Source organism: Eretmochelys imbricata, chromosome 9 (genome assembly GCF_965152235.1).
Source record: "Eretmochelys imbricata isolate rEreImb1 chromosome 9, rEreImb1.hap1, whole genome shotgun sequence".
Classification (NCBI taxonomy): Eukaryota; Metazoa; Chordata; order Testudines; family Cheloniidae; genus Eretmochelys; species Eretmochelys imbricata.
Window position 1 is genome coordinate 77,604,440 of NC_135580.1, and position 25,180 is coordinate 77,629,619.

Below are 25,180 nucleotides of genomic sequence, written 5' to 3' on the forward strand. Positions count from 1 at the left end.
CTAGATAAAGGGCGTTGTCCTGTCTTGAGGTGCCCATTGTTACTATGTCCTATAGTGAGAGAATGAGCATAGTCTCCAAACACTGAAGAGAGGGGAACACTGTTCTGCCTTCCTGCAGGTAGGAGTCTGATAGGTCTCATTGTTCCATTTATCTGTACTGGGGGCAAACACTGAACAAGGCCCCATCTAGCATGACCATCTGTATGTGTAGTAGATTACAGAGCAGTGATGGAATTGTAGTGCCCATGTTCATGTGAGTGCTTGGTGACAGGAAGCCCTTGCTGCGTGCCGAGAGACAGAGCTCTGTCTGAGTAGGGAACTTAAACTCCTGCCCTAACCTGATAGGGGGTGGGGAAGGAAGTTCAAGTACCATATTTAGGTAGGAATAATCTGGCTGTATTGGAGGCTATTGAACGCATTTACTAGACCACCAGGAAGGTAGTGGGTGGCTGCTACTGGTTAGAAAGCTGAATGTATGAGTTGATGTCCAATGCCCAGGAGCACAGCTAGCAAACTCCCTCCATTATCTATCAAAGACTACCTTGCTTTTAATCAGCTTAGCACTTCCCAGGTTTAAGGTTAAAACCTCTTTCCAGGCAATGATGGTTTTCAGGAGTTGGGGTTCACATGGGGTTTTGCGTAAGTTTTAACTTAAATTTGATTATAAACTTGAGAATCAGTCACTGGTACAAAAGTAATGACTTGTGTATGTGTATATAATAAACATTACCTTTATTCCAGCTCTCTTCAGTTAGAAAATTTCAGCCCTGATTTGAGGGTACTCAGATTGTGGTTCCTGAAGACCTAAACTGCAGTCCTCAGGTCTGCTGTATCTGAGATTCAGAACTCTGGCATGTGGATGCTAATGATTTCTTTTTTTAACAGGCAAAGCTTTAGCATGCTGCTCTCCTCCAGTAGCCTTAGGATTTGTCCCTGCTGGTGAACTCAACAAACTAGTAACTTCTATTCCCCTACAGTGGAATATGCAAATAGAGTATTGCTGGTTGTTTTGATAATATCATATTTGATTATATGATTTACAAACTATATGATGGGCACAATGGAAATATCTTAGCAGAAATTAGATGTATCCTTCAGGCTCCAAATAGGGGCCATTCTCAATGTCACAGAGTTTGTGGTGGGACCTAACATTATTTATGAAGTCCTCAAGAAAAGCAAAGACTTTTTTGCATGCTTTGCCAAAAAAAGAGCGAGACAGTTAGACTTCTGTTTCATAAACCCAGTGCTTTTTATGCAGTAGGACTTTTAAGGGGAGAAAGTGAGTCTTAATCCACAGTAGGTCAACCAAAAAGGGGATGTCCTCAAATATTAGCAGCCAGCCTTGCCATGTGACACCAGAACTCTGATGCTGGAACAATAAGTAAATTAAAAATCTCAGGAGGCAAACAAAACAGGGACTGTTTTCCTGCTTTGTCCCTTCAAAACCCTCATCCAGGTTTTCTTCAGAGAGGTTTAGGGGTATGTTCGACCAAGCAAAAGTCCTAAAATTTGAGGCACTGGCATCTTTAATATCCGAATAGCAAAGGTTTGATTGTGCTGGAAAGAATGTTTCCATAGTGAGAACATTTCCTATTTGGGAGCATGAAGGCCTCTTGCTGTGTCTTAGGAATCTTCCCGTTTACAGGCTGGTCTCTTTCTTTAATTCTTAATCAGTAAAGATGTCTGCAGAATACCATGTATGTGGCAGCACAGTTGGTTATTGTGAAGATGACTGTGCCACAGATGGGATTGTGATCTTAGAGGAAGGATAAACAACCGTAGTAACTGAACTCTTGAGAAACTGAGCCCATGTTCATCACAATATACTGCTGATGCTAAAGAACAAAAGGGAGCAATAGACCCTTTGGAATATAGAGGAATTGTCTGCAAAGGGAACCCTTTCTAGGGAGGTGGTGGTAACTCCAACTGTAGTTTACACCCACAGACTGGGTTTGAACTTCCATCTGTCTGTGTGCGTGCTCTTAGCATTTCTTGTAATGAAATGAGGGGAGCTCTCCCATAGCTCCATTGCATGGAGTATCAGTAGCTTATTTCCTTTTTAGCTGTGGGCTTCACGTCCTCTTTCCTGTCTCTCTTGGCACCAGGAGAGAGAGGGGGTGTTAATGGGGTTTAACTTTTTTGTTTTTTCCCCAACTGATTGGAATGTAAAAGCCATACCTAACACAATGGGAGAGTGTTGGAGCAATGGAGATACAAAATGGCAGCTGTTGAAGGAGGATGGGGCTGAGAGTTCAGGGGATTGGAGCTAACCGTGACCATGGACTTTATCTGTGGAGGTGGCTTCTCAATTCTCAACTGTTCTGTGTTAAGCACAGGAGAGAGGAAGGGGACTGCTTTGGGGGAGCTGAGGTTACCATGACAACCGTTTATGCCTCACTGATGCGTTGTGTAAATCCATTTAGAAACGAGAAGGGCCTTTTGTCTTTGGGAGGCTTGAATGGGCCTCATTAAACCTGAAATGTGAAAAAAATTCCCTTAAAGTGTGTCTGGGAGGGGGACGGGTCGAGTGGAAGGAGTGAAGAGGGCAGCCAACAAAAGCCCTCAAGTTGCTGCTTATCTCTCAGACTTTATTAATAGGGGCCTTTAACCCCTGGCAATTGATGTGGGCTTGCTTCCATTGGGGGTGCTAGGAGAGGAGGGGCCCTCTCAGAGCATCTCCCCATGGTGCAGCACCTGGTAGGATTTTACATAATTTAATTAAAGGGAGTTCTCCCTGCAGTGAGGAAAGGCCTGGTCACTTGGGCCTTATTAGATTATTCCACCACTCCAAACACTGGCAGCCTCTCCCATTAGGCTTTCTGATTGGGGAAGTTGTCAGGGGTACAAGAGAGCAGGCTGGTCTCTCTCAGGAATGTTGGTGCTGACAGACCATGAGCTGGACTGTCATCCTTTCAGTTTTTGGAATAACACAGCATAAGTGCTCTATGCCTCCACTAACAGGGGTTACTTCATTGTTTTAAGGCTTATGCTGCCAATGGCTGTTACTCTAGCTCTAGATGCCCAGTTTATCCTCCCATGCTCTTCTCTATTTGCAAACATGCGGGAGGGATGTTATAAGTGGCTGGGGTGGGTGGGGCATTTTCATTCTTCCTCTGGAAGAGTTCAGGTTCGATATTAAGGAGTACTTTCAAACTCCATGAAGAACATGGGGCAGCAGAACAAGCACCTCAGGGAGGCTGTGGAATCTCCTCTCCTGGAAACATTCTAGGTGGAGAAATGGAGGCTAGCTCTCAGAGTGGTTTATGTATAATGAAATTGATCTTTCCTGATGAAGAGTGAGAGCCTGGATTCTTGCCCAAATAACTCTTCACATCTTATCACAAATCAATGGCTTCTCTGTCCAAGTTCTTCTCTCCAGGCTTGTGTGCCAGCTCGGTACTTTCACAGAGAGCATAAAAGGCGCAGCTACTCCTTGTGAACAGCTGGGTGTTTTCTACATGATGAAACATTGGACATTTATAGCACTCTTCACCTGAGCATCTCAGTGCCTTAGAAATGGGGATAAGAATTATCCTCATCTCTCAGAGGGAGAAATTGACACAGGGTGTGCTAAAATGATTTGCTGAAAGTCACATAGTGAGCCAGTGAGAGATGTGTGAGTAGAAGCTATATTTTTCTACCTGCTAACGTGCTCTCAACTAGACCATACTGCCCCATATAACGAATTAGGGATGTGGTGCTCTCTAGCAGTACGAATCTCCCTCGAGAGCTTATTGCCTCACTGTCAGCAGCTATTCAAAGACTCTTTTTATCTCACATCTTTGTGTGCTGCATTCTTTGTCCGCTGCATGGTGCTTTTACAGAATCTTCCCTCCCTCGTTTCAGCATGTCTACCTCTTCTCTTGTAGCTGTGGAAAGCAGGTCCTGTCAATGGAGCCTAGGCCTGGCTGAGCTCCCTGGATCTCATGTCTCTCTAAATCACCCTGCATTGAGAAGTGCCTGGCACGTGACGTTTACATTCTGTGTTTATTGACATCTGCTGCTCAGATTAGCTGTTTATCAAGATGAACATAAAATCCAGGAGGCATAGCTTCTAAAATGGGCTCCAGGGTGGGATCTAGGGGATGGGGGAGGAGTGGAAGCTTTCCTTTGAGCCACCTTTTGTATGCAAATAAGGTGGTATTGTGGTGGTGGACTTGGAGCGAAGCGTGTAAAGAGATGACATATTTAGAGTGCTCTATATAGTATGTCATGAAATACGGTGTGTGGGGATTCTCCTCCCTTGGACATGAAAAGATTAGACAAGCTGAAGGCATCTGTTTGAGTCTGTATCCCTCCCCCTCCAGCCATCACACATTTTCCTTTTAGGGTTACATTCCCAAGGCCATGTGGTTATGCTAATAGGGCTGATTAATATTCATGAGCTTGCTGTATGCACATGGTCACCTGCTGGGTAGCTGTAATTTGGGGTTTGTGAGGATGTTAACTTCTTTTGTGGGAGGGGATGGATGGAAGTTCCCAATTTTGGTATGGTAGTGACAAAATAACCAAGGAAACGAGGAAGCTGGCTAAAAAGAATTTAACAGTAAAAGTTAAGTAATCAAAATTTTGGAATTAGCATAGAGGCCTCAAAACCATACAGTAATGTAAGCATCTTGGAGGCAAAACTTTCCCCTAGACAAAAAAGGAAACAGGAGGGCAAAGCAAAGAAAAACAGCATGGCTAAATGGCAATATAAAAGAATTAATTTAAGCCAAAAAGTCATCCTTCAGAAAGTAGAAATCCATCCTAAGTGACAGCAAAAGACAGGAATAAGGGCAGGCAAAACATAGGCTGGAGTAAAAGTAGTAAGAGGAAATTTGAAGACTAAGTAGTCATAGACACACATTCCTTGAGTACATCAGAAGTGGAAAGCCTGTGAGACCTTTTGGCTGATCAGGGAGTAAAGGGAGCAGTTGGAAGAGTGATGGTATAGAGACGCTATATCAGTCTTCATAAAAAAGGATGCTGGGGAGGCTGCCTATCCTGGACCAGCGCTTTGCAGATAATAAAGATGAGAGATGGTCAAACAGAGGTGTTTGTGTATATGTGTATAAAAATGTACTGGAACAAACTCATGGGTTAAAGTGCAATAAGTCAGAAGGAGCAGATGGTATTCATCCAAGAATTTTGAAGGCATTTAAAGTAAAGTGGCTGAGCAGCTAACAAGATGTAATCTATCATTAAAATCAGAGGATTGGACGATAGCCAATACTGTGCTTATTGTTAAAGGCATTTGGAATGATTCTGAGAATTACAGACCAGTTAGTCTTACTTCAGAACTGGGTAAACTATTTGATAAAATCAGTTACAATAGGGACAAGGCATCACAGCTTCTGTTAAGGAAAATTGTGCCCCTTCAGTCTATTAGAATTCTTTCAGGGAGTCAGCAAGCTAATGGGTAAAGCAGAACTGCTGGACAGAATCTGTTTGGATTTTAATAAAGCCAGTGATAGATTTCCTCCCAAAAACTTACTGGCGGAATTAACTAGTCATTGGGTGAGAAGTGATGTTCTGTAATGGATATAGAACTGGGTAAGAGATGAAAACAAGAATTTATAGTCAGTGTTCAGAATGGAAGGAGGTTAACACTTAGGGTGCTCCACTGTTGTGTGGTGTTAAGTTAATGTTTGTGATCTGTGAGAGAGGGTGACCACTGAGGTGGTAAAATTCAGAGTTATCCCTAAACAGCTTAAGGCTGTCAAGACAGGTTTGTGAACACAAGTTTGCAAGGCCCTAGCAAAATGAGGTGATTGCACAATACTGCAGCAGATGAAATACATTGTAGACAAGTGCAATGTAATGCATGTTGGAAAGAACAGTTGCAGCCACTCTGGGGAAAAAAACCTAGACGGCATTGTGAATAGCTCAGAAAAAAATCTCCTCTGGGCCACTGAGGCCAAAGAGCAAACAAGATAGTATTTTTTAAGAGCGGCTCCTCTTAAATACTGTGTTCAGTTCTGATTACCTCATACTGTATCTCAAAAAGGATAACATAGCAGAAATAGAAAAGGTCTATAGAAAGACAATGAAAGTAACTAGACGTTCTCAGGTTAGAGGGAAAAGTGCTGTTTAGAAAGCAGATAAATGAGAAAAGGGAACGTGACAGAAATATATGAACTAATAAATGGTATAGAGATGGTGAATCGGGTGCTGCTATTTACTATTTCTCATAATGAACAGCTCAGCCTAACAAATAAAAAGGCAGCAGAGGTAAAACTGATTAAGATTTTTTTTACATGATGCATAATTATCTTGTGGAACTCACTTCCACAGGATATCACTGAGTTGAAGAGCTTAAGATTCCACTCTGGTGTTTCTTGCATGTTTCTCTAAAACATCTGATACAGGACATTGACATCCAGGATACTGGACTAAGATGGACTATTAGTCTGATTCTGTATGAATTCCTGTGTCCTAGTTTATTGGCCCTTTTGAGGCATAAGGGATGGTGGGAGACTTATGATATGACAAAAGCTGTTAGCTCCATTGAGGGGCCTTCAAAGTAAGGGTATCTTGTAGGCCTTACTGGGGAACCACCTTGTAAACTTGTCCTTGTGAGCAGAACTGATGCACCTTGTAATTCTTCAAGATAGGTGAGGCGGATGGGCAGGGCTTTCCATTTAGCTTGGTAGTTCGGATTTTGGTTAATTTGTGACTTTCTCCGTAAAGAAGGAACTTGGGTGTCACAAACCAAACTGCAGGTTACTATGGGTGACAAAAGGACCCTCTGGCCCCATCATTCCCCTCTGGTTTGGTCTAAATCTGTTTATGCTGGTGGGTTGTTTTTTTTGTTTGTTTTTTTGTTTTTTGCCAGGGCTGTCATTCCCAGTCTCTACTTGACTGTGCTACTGCCTAATCTGATGTACCACAATCTGCTGATACTAGTCCCTTGATTTTAGTAGGCCTGAATAAATATGCTTGCCAAGGTTGCGATGACTGCATTGTATAGAGCTGAGCAGCAGTTGTGGGCTCCAGGGGGAGCCCATGTCCTCTGGAAAAAGGAACGGTCTCACAATGTATGCAGATTCTGGAGGATTCCTCCCTCAGTAGGGAGGAAGTGAAGAACACTGAAGTTTCCTGTAGCCAGTGGTTGTGAGCTTGGGGAAGCAGGGAGTGATTCTAGAGGTGGGGAATTTATGGTGAAGTAATAGCAAAGCCACAGTTGTTATGGTTGTATCTGTTAATTGTTTTTAACAGGAGAAAATAATAAAAATAATTGCTAAATGATTTATTCTAGGAAAAAAAAACCCTGCAAAATAGTGCAGGACGGCTTTTAATTTTCTATGAAGCTGGAGGTTGTAGTGGAATAATGTATTTTACAAATATTTTGGATATAAGAACAGATGGTTTTTTAAATTGGGTCTCTAGCATTTCACTTTTTTCAGAACCCTTTTGCAAAAATAAATACACGTAGCGATCCTGCACTGAACTTCCAGTTTAGTATGTAGATATTTAGTAGTTACATTTCTTTTTTGGAATTTGAATGAGGGAAGACTATTTCATAACTGATTTGAGCTGTGCCAATTTGAAAGCACCACATTAATGATATGATGACACTGATTGCTAGGCATTGACCTGTGTCTGTACATTGCAGCAGATTTGTCAAATTCCAGTGGCTTCATTCTCTCTAATGTTGATTTCAGCATTGCCAATTTGAAAGCTTTGGTTAACTCATGACAACATTCTTTCCTTGGTAATATCTGGTCTCTTACACATGACAGCAGATTCACCAAGTTGCAATGACTGCGTTCAATCTAACGTCAGCATTTCTTCAGAGTTGAACACCTGCTTCAGCTGCTGGGTTTTTTCCACTACATTGTTGTTCTTTATAAGACCTGTTTGCTTGTTCACTTCGGTTTATAGTCTCTACACTAAAAAGCTAGCAGATACAGTTATTAACAGCCTCACACTTCTCTCTGCCTACAGCGACATAAAACATATTCACTCTTACGACTGTCCTCCTTCCACAACACATTAACACCCAAGACTTCCTAAACTACCATGGAGCCTTAACTGCACATATATACAAGAACTAAAAGTAGATATCCTTTGGCGATATACTACTGGTTTGGGATTTCTTTGAAGAAATTAGAAGACCATATATCATCTTCTGTGCATGCCAGAGTTTGAACTGTGTGGCAGTTTATACAAGGAGACGTATATTTAAATGCTGATCTGTTTTCTTCAGAGAAGTGCAAATGTGGGAATACATATACTATCCGTGAATGTGCCCTGCATTTCAGACCTGTAAAAAAACAGGTTCCAGCCCCAAAGAGCTCAAGAACGATGTGTGTGTTAAAATTAAACACAGGTTAGCTGTTATGGTCACTCTGGGATCCCTCTGAGGGCTGATTCCCTGATCAGTTGGCATTTTTCTAAAGATGAGGTATCCTTTTTGTGCTACACAAGTGTTTAAAAACACTATTTAAAACATGCTGACTAGGTCATGTTAAAAAACTGTAGTGTGTTCGTAGTCTAGACATGACCATACCAAGTAAAAAGGGGTCTGGGTGTGGGGGAAGGACTCACTCACTCTGCAGATTCCTTAGTTAGCTCTGGGGTTAAGCAAACCTATTATCTTAGTTTGATTCTTAGCTCCTTTCTGCTTTGTTTAACCCTTGTTAAGTCAAGTTCCAGGCAACAGACAGAATAGTGCTGCTTGCACTGATCACTTCCAAGTCTTTTCTGAGAACTCATTCATGTTAGCTAGGCTTGATTCTTTTAGTGCTTAAGAACTCAGGTTATTGTGTGGCTGGCTCCTGGTCTGGATATATGCGAAGTGCCATGGCAGCCTCTAGCATTTCAAATGTAGGGACTCAAGGTTGGCCCAAGCAGGGGTTTGGAGACAGGGGGCCCCCGTGTTCACACATTCTGTTCTAGCTTGCTGTTCCTGTTTCAGCTTCCTGCAGTCTGTGCTTGAGCTATGGCTGCAGTAAGCCTTGTGGCTGAAGGAACAGATTATTTCTTCCAGAGGGAGACAACTGATCTGTTTGCAGCAAGGCTGGAAAATAGCTGACTGTATCCACCAACTAACTTTCCCTGTCCTGGGACAGAGGAAGCAGGGCTGTGCTTGGAGGCACCTGCTGGGTAGGGTCCAGGTTCTGAGCTCGTGTTAGGAGCTATGCTGTCTGAGATTTGCTCTGATGTAGTTGGATAGCTGATCCCACCAGTGAATTGGATGGACCCACATCTGCTCAGTCATGCTTGCTGCTATGGTGTGCTTGAGTTGGAGAGGTGGTGATCACTCTTGGGCATGTTTCTCACATGCTAAAGAGTGCCACCTCCATAATTTGCTCTGGCCCCTTGCGCAAGAGCATACTTACCCTTGACTCTCTCCCACATGGCTGTGCCGGACAGTTTCCACCAGCCTCTCTCTGTGCACCAGGATTCCCTGTCTCCTCCTTTGGAGAACTAAGCAGGGATTATCTATCACACTTGGATTGGCATATGTCCCAAACCATTCCCTAGGATTTTCAGGTGAGGGCAATGGACAGTCTGCGGTCCATCTTAGTCTTCCACTTCATGAATTCACTGTGGTGGGTGACTGCTGTTTTAAATCCATGCTCAGATGCATCATGCTAGGACCAAGGGGCAAGCTACTATTTAAATCTGGCTACAACTTCCAGCAGCATGTTTCAGGGGAATATCCTTTCACCACCCAACCCGCTTCCCTCTTCAGTCGAATTATATTAGTGGCGTTAGAATACTCACAGCACCGTCTATACTGGGCACTAGTGGAGCCAGAGGATTAACAGGCCATTTATGGTACTCATGCCATAAGGTCAGGTTCCACTTAAGCCTTTTGAATCTTTAAAACTCTGTATAGAGAGCCTGGATTAACCCTGCATTGGTGAGTGCACTTGTCAGAGGTATTGGTGTCTCCTGAGCCAGGCAGAAAGTATTGACTGGTCTCCTCCTGCCCATGCTGACTGGCCTATGCAGCCCTGTCTGGTTGCAATGGAAGCCTTTGATTTTGAGGCTCTATTTCTGGGGGGCCACTGAGGCCCCTCTCTCCCAGAGAGGGGACTGCTCTTTAATTTAGTTTCTCAGCTCGGGCATCTTTCTGACTCCCTGAGGCCTGCTGCCAACAGAGCTCTCCTTGTTTACCCAACTCTGAGGAATCGGTTTACAAGCCTCACAAATACCCTTTTCACCTTTCCCATCAGAAAACACCTCCCGAAACAATGAGGAAATTGGATGCTGCCACCTGATAGCTCCCAAGGAACCTGCAGAGCAAGGAATTCACTCAGCAAACAGACTTCTGTATGTGCCCTGCAAGAAGAACCACAGCGAAACCTGCCTTTGTACTCTGGCCATTGAGGGCCAGCTGGCTGGCATACTGAGGCTTTCAGTGGCCCAGCACGGGAGAGGCTTTGTGGGTCTCAGGGTGGAGGGCAGTAACAGGAGTTCTATCCAAAAATCAACTCCAGGGCCTTAGAGTAATCAGTCCTCCTGCTAACAATGCAAATAAATACCATGAATACTCCCATCCTGATGTATTTTTGAAAACTTGTGCAGCTTGCTGTGCCAGTAAAGATTTTTTGAACTGAAATGACTTGCCCCATCTTTCCCACAACCAAGAAAAGATCTTCAGTAGCTGTCTCAGTCTGTGCTATCTTCAGTTAATGACTAACTCCATTACCTGACTGCAAAATTAAAACTAGACATCCTCCCTACCTCCCTCTTGTGGTGTGGTGAGAAGGCTGGGCTGGGAGAGGAGCTTCAAGGGAATCCCGGATGTGAGAGTTGAGGGGTGGATCTTCAGTGTGGTGCTAAGGGCAACTGGGAAGGTTTTATTATCAATGATGTACCAGCCTTTGTGGCATAAACTGCAGTGGAATGGGGTCCCACACTGAGCAGCTATCTGACAGTGAACAATCTGGCCCATTGCCTAATACTCCAATCACAAAAAAACTGGTAGTTGGGGGCAGATGAGGGACTTATTTAACCATCTCTTGTGGTTGTGAGGCTCCAAGTTCATAAAGGACTTCATTTTTCAAATGAAAGGAGATCTAGCCATGCAAAGCATAAGTTTCGTGATTTGCATCAGTTGAGTGTTTTCCTCTTTTTGTAGTAACGGGAATTGTTCTAGCTGGTGCCCTCAAACTGTTAGTCCCTCAGTGCAGCACCCTGTACTTTTACATTTCTCTATAAATGTTTGCTTCGTCTGAAGTATACTGGCCCCCTGAAAGCCAAGCAAAACAACTAAGTTATTTCTGCACCCTCTTCACAGTAGAGCTGGCCTAGAGGCCAGCATTTGCTTTAAGTCTGGTTTATGGAACCAAATCTGGTGGGACCTGTAGGGAGGCTGTTGGTAACTGCATGCCTTTAGAGTTGACAGTCACTCCCAGAACACACTTAACAGGAGACTGCTCTACACCAGTGTTTGCCCACCCCAGCCTGGTTCCTGCTGCATTTCTGCATCCCAAGTTGTAGTACCACAGACTGCCTCAAAGGGGGTAGTGTGATTTGGGAGGTTGTGGGGAAATTAAGGGGGGAAGTAAATTGTGAATGGAATGAGAGGATTTACGCTGGTCCTTTGCTGTGTGAAGGAGAGCCAAGAGAGGAGGAGCGGGGACTGTAGCTGAGGACATGCTTCAGTCTTCTCTGGATTCTGCTTTAATTTGCTTGATTGGTCAGAATATCCATCTGGTCATGGTACAAAGAGGCTCTCTGATCAGGGGGATCCTGCGTCAAGAAACCACCCCTTCTTGTAAAGGGATTGCATGTAGTGGGCAATCAGTGTCTGCCGTTCTCTTCACTACCTTGAAATTTGATGGGTGGCTAACAGATCCTGCCTAATACCACTCTGCGTCTGTCCTTCCCCATTTTTCTATAACTCCTTTTTGTTGCAGGGATGGATGAATATAGATCTTCTGCTAAAGCTAGGGTAATCACACTTAATCTCTGAGCCTGTTTCCCCATCTGCAAAATGGGGATATGTACCTTTAAGTGTCTTGAGATGAAAGATGCTGTATGTTAGTAAGAACTACAGTAAAGGCCTCACTTTCAATAGGAAATCTCCTTAGAAGGCCTCTCTTTAAAGAATTCTATAGTTTCCAGTATAACTTTGTTAGGCCAGCCTCTTTTAGGCAACTGACTTTTGTTTTGCTAGTCCTGGTCCCTTGGATGGCCGCTGGCAACAGGTGTGTGTGTTTTTGTGTGTGCACTCTACCTCAAAACAAGAATAACTGAAATTGCCTGCTGGGCTGGCCTGTTCATTGGTTTCCATGGGCTGTTTAAGGAATGCAGCAGCTCAGCAGGTGCACTGAAGGATTAGCAGTGAAAGGGTTAAGACTACAAGTGTTCTTCGGTATCATTGGCTGGGGTTATTGGATTCCAGGCCATCTCTCACCGATTCACTGCCAGTTTTGTTTGTGAGGGGCCTACCAAGCTCCTGGGTCTCCTTGGTGCTGCAGTTGCATGTGGCAGTGCCTGGCTTTTGCCCTTCGGTTAGTTTGGGGGATCCAAAGGTAGTAATTCAAAGCAGGGAAAGCTGTCAGCTAATTTAAGACTTCTCTGTTAAGTCTAATGGAGAGTGCTTGCAAATTCTAAATACGGGAAGATAGAGTTAAAAGCTGCCGTGTTTTGGGAAACTGGATTAAAAAATATTGGGTCTCTGTGCTGGGCCCACTCTCACTGAGAACCCTGTTTTCTGCTCTGACTTTGCTGACATACCAGACTGTTCTCCAATTGGCTGATAGCACTGATGTGCATCAGCATGGATAGGCAGCCAGAGGGTGCTCTTAGGCTTTCCATGCTTGTTGTCTTCTCCCAGGTTCTTCCAATTCAAATGTCACAAAAGAGTGTAACCATGTGGAGAGGAGACATTTGTAGATCACAATCCAGATCTTTGATTTTTCCATGGGGCCATAAGGTGGGCCCAGTCATATTGCCAGAGCTAGTCTGTACTGGTTGGTATCATTTGAGCCATATCCTGGATGGGTAGGTAGATTAGCACTTCAAGCAACTGATCTGTACTCTCCTTGCTACCCTTCTACCCAATGCTTTGCCACTTTTACTGTTTTCTGAGGTGCCTGTCTTCCATGGTTTAATCTACTTTACCCTAGTACATACTACCTGCATCCCAAAGAGCTTTATTATGGAGGTGCATGTCATGGCTTCATAGTTAAGGTTGAATTGAGTTGTGCATTTTAACAAAATGAACTCAGTCTTTATGTATGAAAAATACAGCAGATCCTCCTGAGGTTACAGCACATGCTCTTAGGGCACAGAATGAATTTTCTGTTAATTTACGAGTAGATCTGGTCGTTAGTTTTAGATCAGATTAATTTATAAATGGGTCCTTCAAGAGACTGGGCACCGGCTGTCAGATTCCGCCCCTCCCCCCCCCCGCCCCAAGTGAGCTTACTAGAATAATGCACTCTTCATATGCATCATGGTTAAATGTCACTACCATGTTATGTATAGGCCACATATGAAGAATTTCTTTAGGACTAATAGTACATTTTTTTTCTGCTGTTCACAACTGAAAAACTTCAGCAGAACATGAAGAATAATTTTATTTCAGAGAATTCCATAAAGAACTGACCTCTTCCAAAAGGTCTACCATTTGTTATTCTTAACAGAATGGAGACTACAAGCTACCCTTAACAAATGTAGTTCCCACAGGTTGCCTGTTTTTCTCTGCCTTGTTATAGATTAGGAGCTGCAATCTTCCCTGAAAGCAACTTGGGGAACTGCTACTGGAACAATAAGAGTTGGTGGCCGTTTTGGAAAAGGGCATCTTAACTGATGGCATCCTGTGGTTTCAGTTTTTTTGAGAACAATGGAAGTTGGCAGCCATTTTGAAAATATTCAGTTCTTCATGAATTTCTCTGAAGATTTTGTCCGTTTTTGCTTGAGAGAGAACTGTTATGAAAAAGTCAACAAATTCCCATTATTCCTACTTATTTAATTTTGAAAAAAATACCTTTTGTGCCAGATCTACTCGTCAAAGCTTTGGGGAAGTATGATGGGGGCGGGAAGGAGAGGAAAAGTGAATGCATGTGTATACAGGAATGGGCGGGACAGGACATGAGGCAAAACGGGTATACACACGGGCAGCTTGGTGGCAGTCTGATGCTGCAAAGCAGATGTAAACCCAGTTTCTGTGGCCACTACAATTTGGCTGATTTACATTACTTGAGTGAAATAAAGTAGCTAGAGCAGAAGTGGGCAAACTATGGCCTGTGGGCCAGATCCGGCCTGCTAGCTGTTTTAATTGGGCCCTCGAGCTCCCGCTGGGGTTTGCCCTGCTCTTGCGCTCCAGCTGAGGAGCAGGGTCGGGGCGCACTGCATGTGTCTCCCGGCAGCGACATGGCCCCCCTCCAGTTCCTATGCATAGGTGTAGCTAGGGGACGCTGCCCCCACCCCAAGCACTGCCCCTGAATCTCCCATTGCCCGGGAACCGTGGCCAATGGGAGCTGCAGGGATGGAGCCTGCGGACAGGGCCGTGTGCAGAACCTCCTGGCCGTGCCTCTGCGTAGGAGCCAGAGAAGGGACATGCTGCTTCTGGGAGCCGCTTGAGGTAAGCGCTGCCTGGAGTCTGCACCCCTGAGCCTCTCCCCATGCCCCAACCCCCTGATCCCCCTCCTGCCCTCCAAACCCCTCGATCCCAGCCTGGAGCACCCTCCTGCATCCCAAACCCCTCATTCCCAGCTGGAGACCTCACCCTACCCCGCCTCCCCCTGCACCCCAGCCCAGAGCTCTCTCCCACACCCTGAACTCTTCATTTCTGGTCCCACCCTGGAGCCTGCACCCCCAACCGGAGCCCTCACCCCCTCCTGCACCCCAACCCCAATTTTGTGAGTATTCATGGCCCGCCATACAATTTCTATTCCCAGATGTGGCCCTCTAGCACCCCTGAGCTAGAGCAAAGTGGTGGATCTGGATCTAGCTCTGAAAGCTGAAAATCTTAAGTGTTCAGGTATATACTGTGTAATGTCTTGATAACTCAGTTTAATCTTCTTTGAGACCACACCCTGTTACACCTTAATCATAATTATACAGTTATTGCATGGTGTCATTTGGGTATATAGGGTATTGTTGAGGGGCTTTGTATCATTGCAAAGACCCCTCTGGATAAAGTTATGCTGGGGTCCCACTGAGGTGGGAAATATGTAGCATTCTTCCTCCTTTGCCCCAAAACCTCAAGACATCTGCTTTGCTTTGTCTGTAGCTTCCTATTTGGAATCTTTTGGTTAGGAAGGAGCCAGCAGAGGCTGAAGCCGGGAATTTGGAGTTATCTCACCAGAAAATGTGTGAGTCAGACAAGCTTTGGAGAGGTGGAGGTTAGATCCTGCTTCCTGTTAGGGTGGAAACCTGTGTGTGTACAAGTGTTTACTTGTTGGACCAGATGTGCACACCTGTGGCTTGTCACAGGGTGGATAAAGAGGGGGCAGTTCTGTACAAGATGTAAGCATGTTCAGGGGATTGCATCAAAGCTCAGATGATGGGCGGGGAAGCCTTTATCACTTGCAGTACCTTGGAAAAAGCATTCTGGCTAGCGGACAAGTGGCATAGCTGTGAGGTGACCCCTTTGAGGGCCAGATCTAGTTTACATGCCAGCAGCTCTGTTGAGTTGGAACACAGCTGCATCATTCACTTCATGCCTTGTGAGGCACTGGAAACTCTAGTGCAATAGTCATTTTCCCACCTTCTTTTCTTCTCTGTATTTGCAGTTTACAGTGACAGAGCTCAGTCACTTAGGGGTTAAGTTTCTTGACCTTTTAAGGTTACTGTGTATCTTTTGGTCTAAGAGTCATGGCTTTTATTAAATTTCATTACTTCCCCACAGCTTACATGGTAAAAGTGCATCAGCTAAACTGATATGTGCTATTGGTATTGGAATCGGACAGGTGAGATAACTTGCTCAGTCAGAGTTCCGGAGAGTGACTGACTTCCCATGTGCCTGATGGGTGCCCTGTAGTTAAGCATTGGGAGCTTGTTAGCTACTGAGGTTAAGTTCCAGCTGCTGCTGAACTCTGGCTGCTGGGAAGAGTTTGAGCAGATATGCTACACCAGATAGCATGCAAATGCTATATCTGAATCAAATTCTAGAACAGGGAGTGGCTCTTATCAAAAGTAAATGTTCCTGCTGCCCCATAGCCTCACCCTGTCTTGTTGGGCTAGTTGAGGTATGGGGGGAGGGCAATGGCAATTAGAATCAGGGCTACTCCAATCTCTGAAGCAATTGATGCAGGTGAGATCAGTTTTGGCTGTCTTTTGCCTTAACTGCAGCTGGAATGTAACTTGGAATCTTTGCCAAAAGTATGTGGGCTCAGACTCCACCTTTCCTGCCGGCCTCCTCTGAGCTTGGGCTGTCAATCCTCTCTGTGGAGCTCATGTGATGGGAATTTTGAAGCCCAGGCTGCTGGCTCTGGCTTCAGCCCTTTGGCTTCTTGCTAAGACTTGTATGAGAGCCACAGAGCAGGTTGATCTTGTATGTCTGATCTTGTTTCTTTGATGCCTATAGTTTTGACTTGTGCAAATCTCTTTGGTATGGAGGAGGGGACAATAAAATCTGCTGGGCATATCCTCAGAGTGATGTCTTCTGGTTAGCAATTTGTTGGGGGAAGGGATTTGATTACATCTGGGAGGGGCGGGAGAAATGAATGGAGGTGTAGCCCATCTGGGAGCTCTATCCAATTGTCAGAGCACCCATATTGCATCAAGGGAGCCATGGCTGCACAGCAGAGAGAATTTTTGGTTATCTTCCATCAAGAAGAGATTATGCTGTTTATAATAGGTAGATGTTTTGCCCTTCCCCTCTCTGCTGCCCCAGTTCTCTAATTGCTGTTGTTTAAAATTCAGCTGAGTAATTGCCCTGTAATAATGGAGCCTAAGTGTTAGCCACATTGCCTTCCTTCCTTTTGCTTAGTAATGGCCTGCCTTCCAGCCCTGAATAGATTTTTTTTTTTTTTTTTTTAACCCCTCCTTGCCATTTTCTGTCCAGTCCTCCCTTGGGCATATTGCCAAGTTTAGGACTTAGAGGCAACTGCTGTGTCGGCAGGAGGCACCCTGCTGAAATAGAGCTCTTCTTCCCTTTCCTATTCAGCAATTCCGTTGGTGGTGAGGGTGTGGGAGGGATCTCTCCACACTCACCAGTTCTCATGCTCCCAGTTAATCCTCCTTTTCTAAATGAAACCCAGTGGCAGAACCTCACCTTCCCAGTCATGGAAATCTGGACAAGGTACTCTTCCCTTCACTTCCCTCTGTGTTCCGTTCCTGGGCGCAAGGAGAACTTTCTTCACGGTACTCTAGTCCATGAAGAGAGCAAGTGGTCCCAGCAGCAACAACGTAGTTCTCTCATAGGCTAACCATATTGTGGCACTTCCAGACTGGGGCGTGGTGAGAGATTGAGACTTCTCCCTGGCAGCTGTGTGAGACTTAACTGTTCAGGAAGGTTAGAGTGAGGAGAATGAGGGACTGTCGCCTGAGTCTCCATTTAAAAATGGACTGGACCGAGCCCTGGGTAATGTACTGTAGGCAGCAAACTGGCTGTGACCCTGGCATAGGGGATAAGTGTCTGAACGTGGGGCTGAAAGGGAACCTTCAGACAATGGCACTTTCCATCCTCACTGCTGGCATTTGTCATGAGAAGGAAAACTTGTTTCAACATAAAAAATGTTTTGTGGCATGGAAATGGTGGGAGTTCCACCTGGGGAAAGTACTAGGTTTCCCTCCAGGAGGGAGGGGGACACAGTTCTGGTCAGGATGAAATTTGTGAATATTGCCCCAGCCAAGCAGAAACTTGTCGCTGCCCTGGTGCACAATGTGGAGCTTCCCCGCTCATCTGCATCCAAATAGGGCACATGAATCTAATCTCTTACTCTCTTTCCTCTCTAGATTCATGGCGGGTAAAGGGCTGGTCATCTACCCAGAGATCGGGGACAAGCTGGACATTATCTGTCCCAAGGCGGAGCTTTCCAGACCTTATGAATACTACAAGTTGTACCTGGTGAAGCGGGAGCAGGCAGAGTCCTGCAGCACTGTCATGGATCCCAATGTGCTGGTGACTTGCAACCGGCCGGAGAAGGAGATCCGCTTCACCATCAAGTTCCAAGAATTCAGCCCCAACTACATGGGCCTGGAGTTCCAGAGGCAGCAGGACTACTTCATCACATGTGAGTCGTCCTCTTCCTCATTGCCCCAGTTTACAGCTGTCTTTCCATGTACTTTCAAAGCCTTTCATTGGCCTGATGGTTGTTCCCCCATTAAACTCCCTTTTAGTAGCTTTCTGGGCCAATGCTAGGGCATGTTTTCACTTCACCACAAGAGGGCATACTTCATTGTCTTGTTTAGAGGATCAAGAGGAGGCTTACAGACACGTTTAGCACATAGGGATGTTTCTGATTTGGGCCCTGCTCATGGCTGACACTTATGGAAACTCTCCTTGATCCTGTCCTGTGGGGGATCATGGGGAGGAGAACAGTGGTGAGGAGTGGAATGTAAGCTGCCTCTTGGGTTGGTGTATGGTTCTTATCCTGCCAGTATGCTGAGTGAGTAAGCACCCCTCATCTTCCCTCCATCCCCTCAAAAAAGCCACAACACACTCTTGTTTACTGAAAGGGGCAGGGAATATTTTCTCAAATTCCGAATGGACCAGGGAGGGGAAAGAGCCATGTTCAGTTACTTCTTTGCAGCATCCTTGGAGCATGTGTGTTCAGTGATCTCTGTGGGGCAGGAAAGAGGTCAGTATGTGAGACCTTTTTTAAGGGCTTGTTCTGGAAGTAGGAAGAACTTTGTAGGTATCGGATCTCAGACTAACCCTGAGAAATTGGCCCAGTGTAGGAAACAGCTGTCCAGTTTCCCTTCTGGACAGAAGTTAAAATTAAGCCTGTTGGCTGCTTGGAGCTGTCCTTGTTGAAACTGACCACAAAGTTGCCTGCAGAAGCAGCCCTTGACAAAGGATCTTGGTATTTAGACAAAAAGTACTTGCAGTGTTACTGACACTGCCTTAGTTTTGACATTGTTTCATTGCTTCATAATAGATGACGAGGGGGAAGGACTGAGGTTCTCCAAAGCCTGGAGGTCCTCACAGACACAGGAAAGTGACCATGTTGGATGTGTTCAGCTGATCGTGCCTCTTTATTGCTGTAGAAGGAGACACCTATATCCTGTATAGATAGGACTCCTTTTGATCTGCCCTGAAGAAGGGGAGGGGCTCTTTCCATGTGTTGACTTTTTTTTAAAGCAAGGGCACTGCAGTCACCTCATCTCCTGCAGTCAGTTTGGTCGTGATGGGGGTTCAGTGTGCCGTGTCTGGATTCTGTTAGGTAGGCTTCTCTTTCTTCTTTCTTTTCTCCTGTGTATTCTCCTGAACCTTGCCACTCGACTTGGTGCACTGCACTAACCCAATAGCGAGAAAGCAGGAAAAGGGTACAGCGGCCCCGCCACAACTCATCTGTCACCTCATGCATCATTGGCTCCTTGTTTGCTTGCTTGCTGTCACATGCTGCTAACTTGCCCCTCAGCAGCCTGGACCAAAGGTCAGCCTGCGGTGCCAGGGTCGAGCTCAGAGACATGTAATTGGGCACACCTTATTCAGAAATCTATTCTAGCCCACATATCTCATCTTGGCAGTCGGGTGGGGACGGAGTCTACCAGACCAACATTAACTGTATGCTACAAGTACAGCAATTGCCTGGTTACAGTGACTGCCTTTGTGGTAGGTGCTTATAAGCCCTTTGTGGGGCTGCGTTGCTCATCTTAGCTAGCCAGATCCAAATCTTCATGGAGTGTCTGTATTTTGCTTTGGGTTAAACTGAACAGAACCTGGTGCCCGGAGAGCAGTAGAGATGGGCTCAGGTTACAAGATTCAGAGCCAGATACAGATTTTCAGACAAACCCACTTTTGGGACTGTATGAATCTAGACTTTGGCTTGGGCCCATCTCTAATTCTTGGTGGGAGCAGAGGCTGGTGTTGGAACTTACAGAAAGTTGGCACTGTTGATGTGACTAGCAAGCAGAAACTGAACTGGTCATATGAATGTGCCGAGTGTGATGTCTTTGCAGCCGTGGTTTGTGCTGGGAAGGCCTGAAACAATTCATCTACAACCAGCTCATTATGGTTTTAGTTTTCAAGAACAGTTCAAAGTTAGGGGTGGAAGAAACCAGATGTTGGCAATTCAGCATCACCAGTTTTTTTTTTGACCTGCCATCCTCAATCTCCTCTGAGAATGGGGGGTCATTAGAGGATCTGCCCCTGCCGCACCCCATTCTTGGGTAGACCGGCGGATGTCTCCCAGCTCAACACCACACTTCTTTGGTGAGGCTTAAGGTTTGGGAGTCAGTGATGAGACTCAGTTGCTCCCACCCCTTTTCCATTGTTATACGGGTGCCAAGAGGAGTAGAGGGGTTTTGGCAACAATGATAGAAACAGCTTTAAAACAGGGTGTTCTTGGTATGGGGGTGGCAGCATTGAGAGTTGTCCTTCCTAATATTTCCAACAGCAAAGTAGCCTGCCACTTGACTCCCGGACTAATCTTCATCTTCACTTCCAGTCTCACCTTCTCGGCTGGGATTGTGGTTCCATTGTCTCACCCTGAGTTAACTCACCTACCCACCCACTCACACCTGCGCATGCTTTATTCACATGGTTCTTAATTCCCAACCACCACTTGCTTCTGCAGGATGTTGTTAGCACTTTGAATGGAGAATCCGAAACTCATTCCTGGGGCCCCCATCATGTGCAGCCAGCCGTTGCTGCTGCATGCTGTCAAGGGCCCCAACGCAGATTGCCTTCTCCAGCATGGCAGCTGTCAATCTCAGCTAGGTCACACCTCAGTCCTTTCCACAGCTTCTCAGCCAAAGGAAGATTTGATTGAGCTGCAAGTTTCCCTAAAGTGAGCAAAAGAGGGGGGAGGTGAGGAGGCTAAATGCAAAGGAACGAGTCAGCCTTTCATATCCCGGGCAAACATCTTGAAGCACTCGGTCACTGGTTTTTCCATGTTAAGGGTCACTGCAGGTCAAGTTCAAGCAGAAGTCGACTCTTCAAACTAATGAGGATTGAAAGCAGGGGTCCCAACCGGGGCCTCTGTGTTACACCCCATGGGACATCAGGGATTCTTGTACCAGAGCTGACTCGAGCAGTTCTGAGCAAGAAACCTACCAACCTCTGTAACTGTGGGGTAGAAAAAAGACTGAATGACAATTCATGCACCAGAACAAGCCCATTAGCTAAGGAGTTCTCAAACTGGTGGTCGGAACCCCTCAGGGGGTCGTGAGGTTCTTACATGGTGGGTCATGAGTTGTCAGCCTTGAACCCAAACCCCACTTTGCCTCCAGCATTTATAATAGTGTTATAAATTTAAAACATTTTTTTTATATTTAAGAGGAGGGTCGCACTCAGAGTCTAGCTATGTGAAAGGGGTCACCAGTACAAAAGTTTGAGAATCACTGGTCAATAGTTCCCAAACTTTTTAGTACTGCAGTTCCTATACAGATATTTTAAAACGTGGTAGCTCCCCAGAACCAATGCTGTTTATTTAACTGACTCGGGACATTAGATTCAAGTGTTCAAGAACAGTAGATTCACAAGGGACATTAGAGTTGTGGTGATTTTTCAACTTTATTCAACTATATACAGTTTAATTATATAATCCAGTCTAATCCCGGTTTCTAAAATTATAATTTGAAAATATGAATTGTTTGGCATGTTCAGACACATTTTAAGATTTTAGTGAGCAGAACAGGCCTGTCTCGAACTGCACAGTAGAGCAGTGTCTGGTTGAATCTCTTAATGGTGCCAGATATAAGTTGTTCTCCAAGTTTAAATGATTTCTGAGTTTCGCTTTCACAGAAATTGTTGCTGAAAATAGAGAGACTCAGAGATAAGTGGAAGTGACTGGAAGCAGCACTTCATAGCTTTATCACTGAGTTCATCTTACTCTTCTTTAATGTAAATCCAGAATTCCTGGTTTGTTAAATTTGAAAACTTGGTCTTTGGTGTGTGATCATTGGGTAATTCTAAGATTTTCTTGAGCCAAAATACTTGATCTTGAAATGGAATCAGCTGTTACCAAGAATGATTTTCAAATACAGTTGGCATCTGAAGGTTCATGTTAAACTCCAGGAAAATATTCCCCAAAATGGGAATACAATCCAAGCAAATTAGTTTAATACTTGGCCTTTAATAACATTTTGATCACTTTCACCTTTTTCTTTTGTAAAAGTCTGATAACAGTGAAAACATCTTGGTAACTCATTTTTCAATGTGGCATCTCCAGAAACAAAATGTCTTCATTAATCCACCGATTTTTCTCTTTGATATCTAATATGTTTGTATTCCTGCCTTGACATGTTAGGTTTGCCAATCATGTCCACCAGCTAACATCATCGTGGAGTCCACACTTCCCATGTAACCTTCAAAGCTTGTTTTCCCAAGCAGAAAAATCCTGACTTTTGTCATGCAATTCAAAGACGCCTTGTAACACTTTTCCATGTGACAAACCTTCTGACTTCACTGTGAAACAAAAGCTGAGTGTGGTCAGAGTCCATCTCTTTGCACAGCATATTAAAACATACTCAGTGCCAAGGGTTTTACAAGATTGACAGTTTTTATAACAATGTTGAGGGCTTTGTGTACTTCAGACTGCAACTTCTTTGATGCCACAGCTTGGCGATGAGTCGTGCAGTCTGTCCAAATGGCTGCTGATGCCACTTCTCTACTTGTGCTGCAACCTCACTGTTCCTTCTGGTCCCGGCTGCCGCACAGACGTGGCATATTTAAGACCTTCGTCCACTACAAATTTGAAGGTCTGTAATATTTCCTCACCAGTGTTTCAGTTGGACTTTCTTTGCAAAATAAACATTTTTAGGCTGTTGTACCTGCTTTGACAAATCTCACATAACGCAGAAGCTGAGCCATGTTGGCTGAGTCTGTGGATTCATTAAGGTTCAGTGCAAAATATTTACTCTTCTTAACATACTCTATCAGCTGGTCCTGGGCATTTTCTGCAAGGCCATCAGTGCATCAACAGAATTATTATTTGACACAGGAATGTTTTTAGTGCCATTGTTGCTTGTTACCCAGTCATAATTTTACATGTCTGTTGGTCCTGGAAGTAGATGGGTCTTGCAGATAGTATGTACTTATTTGTATTTTGCAATTCGCAAGGCCACAGTGTAAGATGCTTTTAAGGAACAGTTGCTTCTTCAGATCTGACTTTTTTTTTTTTTTTTGTTGCTTTAATTCTTTTCCTTTCTGAAGGAAAACACTGCAGTTCTTATTTACAAATTCTGGATGTTTGGTTTCTAAATGTCTCTTAATTTCTCTGCCCTCATACTTTCTTTCACGAACCCTTGAAAAGAAATGACACATTGTGGTTGTAGACTTTTTGCCATAATATTGAGAAGTGAAAATCCAAACATCAAACAACTATCATTGTGCTGTCTATTTTTCTTCCTTTTCTGTTTAACTTCATTAAAAGCATCTTCAGTCAATCGTTTGTTACCTGTAGGCTTAGCACTTGGTAAAAATTGTTCCATGATAAAGATAAGATGCACTGTCTCTCCCTAAGCCTCCTTCCCCTATCTGCTAGAGCAGGTGTTGCTGCTGCTTGCACCAAGAGCCTCCCTGTGTCCTCTGCTTGAGCAGGGAGCTTTCAGTACAGAGATTTCCCACCCACTGCTTCCCCAGCAGGAAGTCTCCCTGCTGAAGCCCCCTGCAGGGGCAGAGACCACAGAGAGGTTCCCAGTGCCAGCAGCCGCATAAGACGCAGACCCACAGGTAAGATGCAGGTGATTTTTAAGCCTGGTTTAATACTCTTAATTAGAAAAAAAACCAAACAGCATATTGATATTTTTTCTGAGATGCTTGTGGCTGCCCCATGGAGCCATGTCTTAGTTTGGGAAGCACTGCGCTAGCTTAACATCTTGTACTCCCAAAATCGGAACTGATCAATGCTTTGATTTCCATTCTCTGCTACTGATCCTTTCCAAACTCTCAAAGGAAAATGCTCTTGCTCCTGACACCCCCAGATTAATGAGAGGAAACCAGAGAGTGGGGGTGGGTCATCCTTTCCTTTTTGGGGGGGAGGAAAATACAAATTTTTGAGGTTCTGGATTTCACAAATTCAAGGAATTTACTTGGTGTTTCATATCACAGAAGCATGTTGCTTAAATCATTTGCCTTTTGCTCTAAAAGGCTTTTTTTCCACAAACAGTGATGGAAAAGTGTGCTGCAAAATATAAACACTGTTCATGAGGGAGGAGTGACTTTGAGTTTATCTGCCATCATGCAGGCAGGATCCGTGTTGGCTCTGCCAACACATCTGTATCACTCCAGCTCTTCCAGACCTGGGGCCCTCTGCAGCTTTGCCAGTATCCCTCAATCCTGACCTGTTGCATCACCTGTTGCTATTGTACAGTCTGCTGTTTTCATAATCTGAGCACGTACATCAGTCAGGAATTAGGCTCAAGGTGCTAAACTGATTTAATTTTGACCTAACTGGAGTCCGTTACCCAAAATTTGAATCATGTATCAAAGAAAAAACGGTGTCATATACTGCTTTTTACCAATGTCTGGGATGGCCCCAAAGACCTTTATAAAATCAGGCTTTACCTGTAGGTGCAAGTGGTAAATATAGCTTCCTGGCTTCTTGATCTATTGTTGCATAGCCCAGTAACTCACATCCGATACAAGAGCTTTCTTGCAATAGAGGAATGTTGGGGAGCTTGGGAATCGGGGCTTTGCCTCTCAGCAGAAGTGAGATTTTGCCAGTGCCTCAACTCTGTTTAAAGGGCCTTCGCTTAATATGCTATTTCCCCCTCTCCAAGAGCCCCTAACAGGGGAGTTAAGGAATCCGGGAGAGCCCTAAGCCTGACACCCCCTCTGGCCCTAAGACCATTTCTCACTTTAATTTCTCTTGACTTCTCCACTCTTTGAAGCAGCCTCCTTGGCTCCAGGATTGTGTCTGCTGTGAACTGACCTTTGCCCCTTGGGTGGGCTGAAGATGCTCCTGCGATCTGGCTGTACCTTCTGCCAAGAAGCCCCAGGAACTCTCTCTGCCAAGGAATAAAATAGCCAAAAAAACAAAGTCAAAAGTCTCCCATGCAGACCACCCACATGTTGTCTCTTTTCTTTTTCTTTTTTTTTCTTTCAAACTTGCCTTGAGACACAAAAGGTTTTTTCTTCCTTTTCATTTACTGACGGCTTTAAGCCTTAGGGAAG

General features: G+C 44.7%; 1 protein-coding gene across 1 annotated transcript in view; it reads left to right on the forward strand.

The window, feature by feature from the left end:
* EFNB1 (ephrin B1) overlaps positions 1–25,180 on the forward strand; it is a 125,817-nt gene that overhangs the window by 60,711 nt on the left and 39,926 nt on the right. Inside the window, exon 2 of the mRNA XM_077826667.1 lies at positions 17,854–18,131. Coding sequence (XP_077682793.1) covers positions 17,854–18,131 — 278 coding nt within the window. The remainder of the gene's footprint in view (positions 1–17,853; positions 18,132–25,180) is intronic.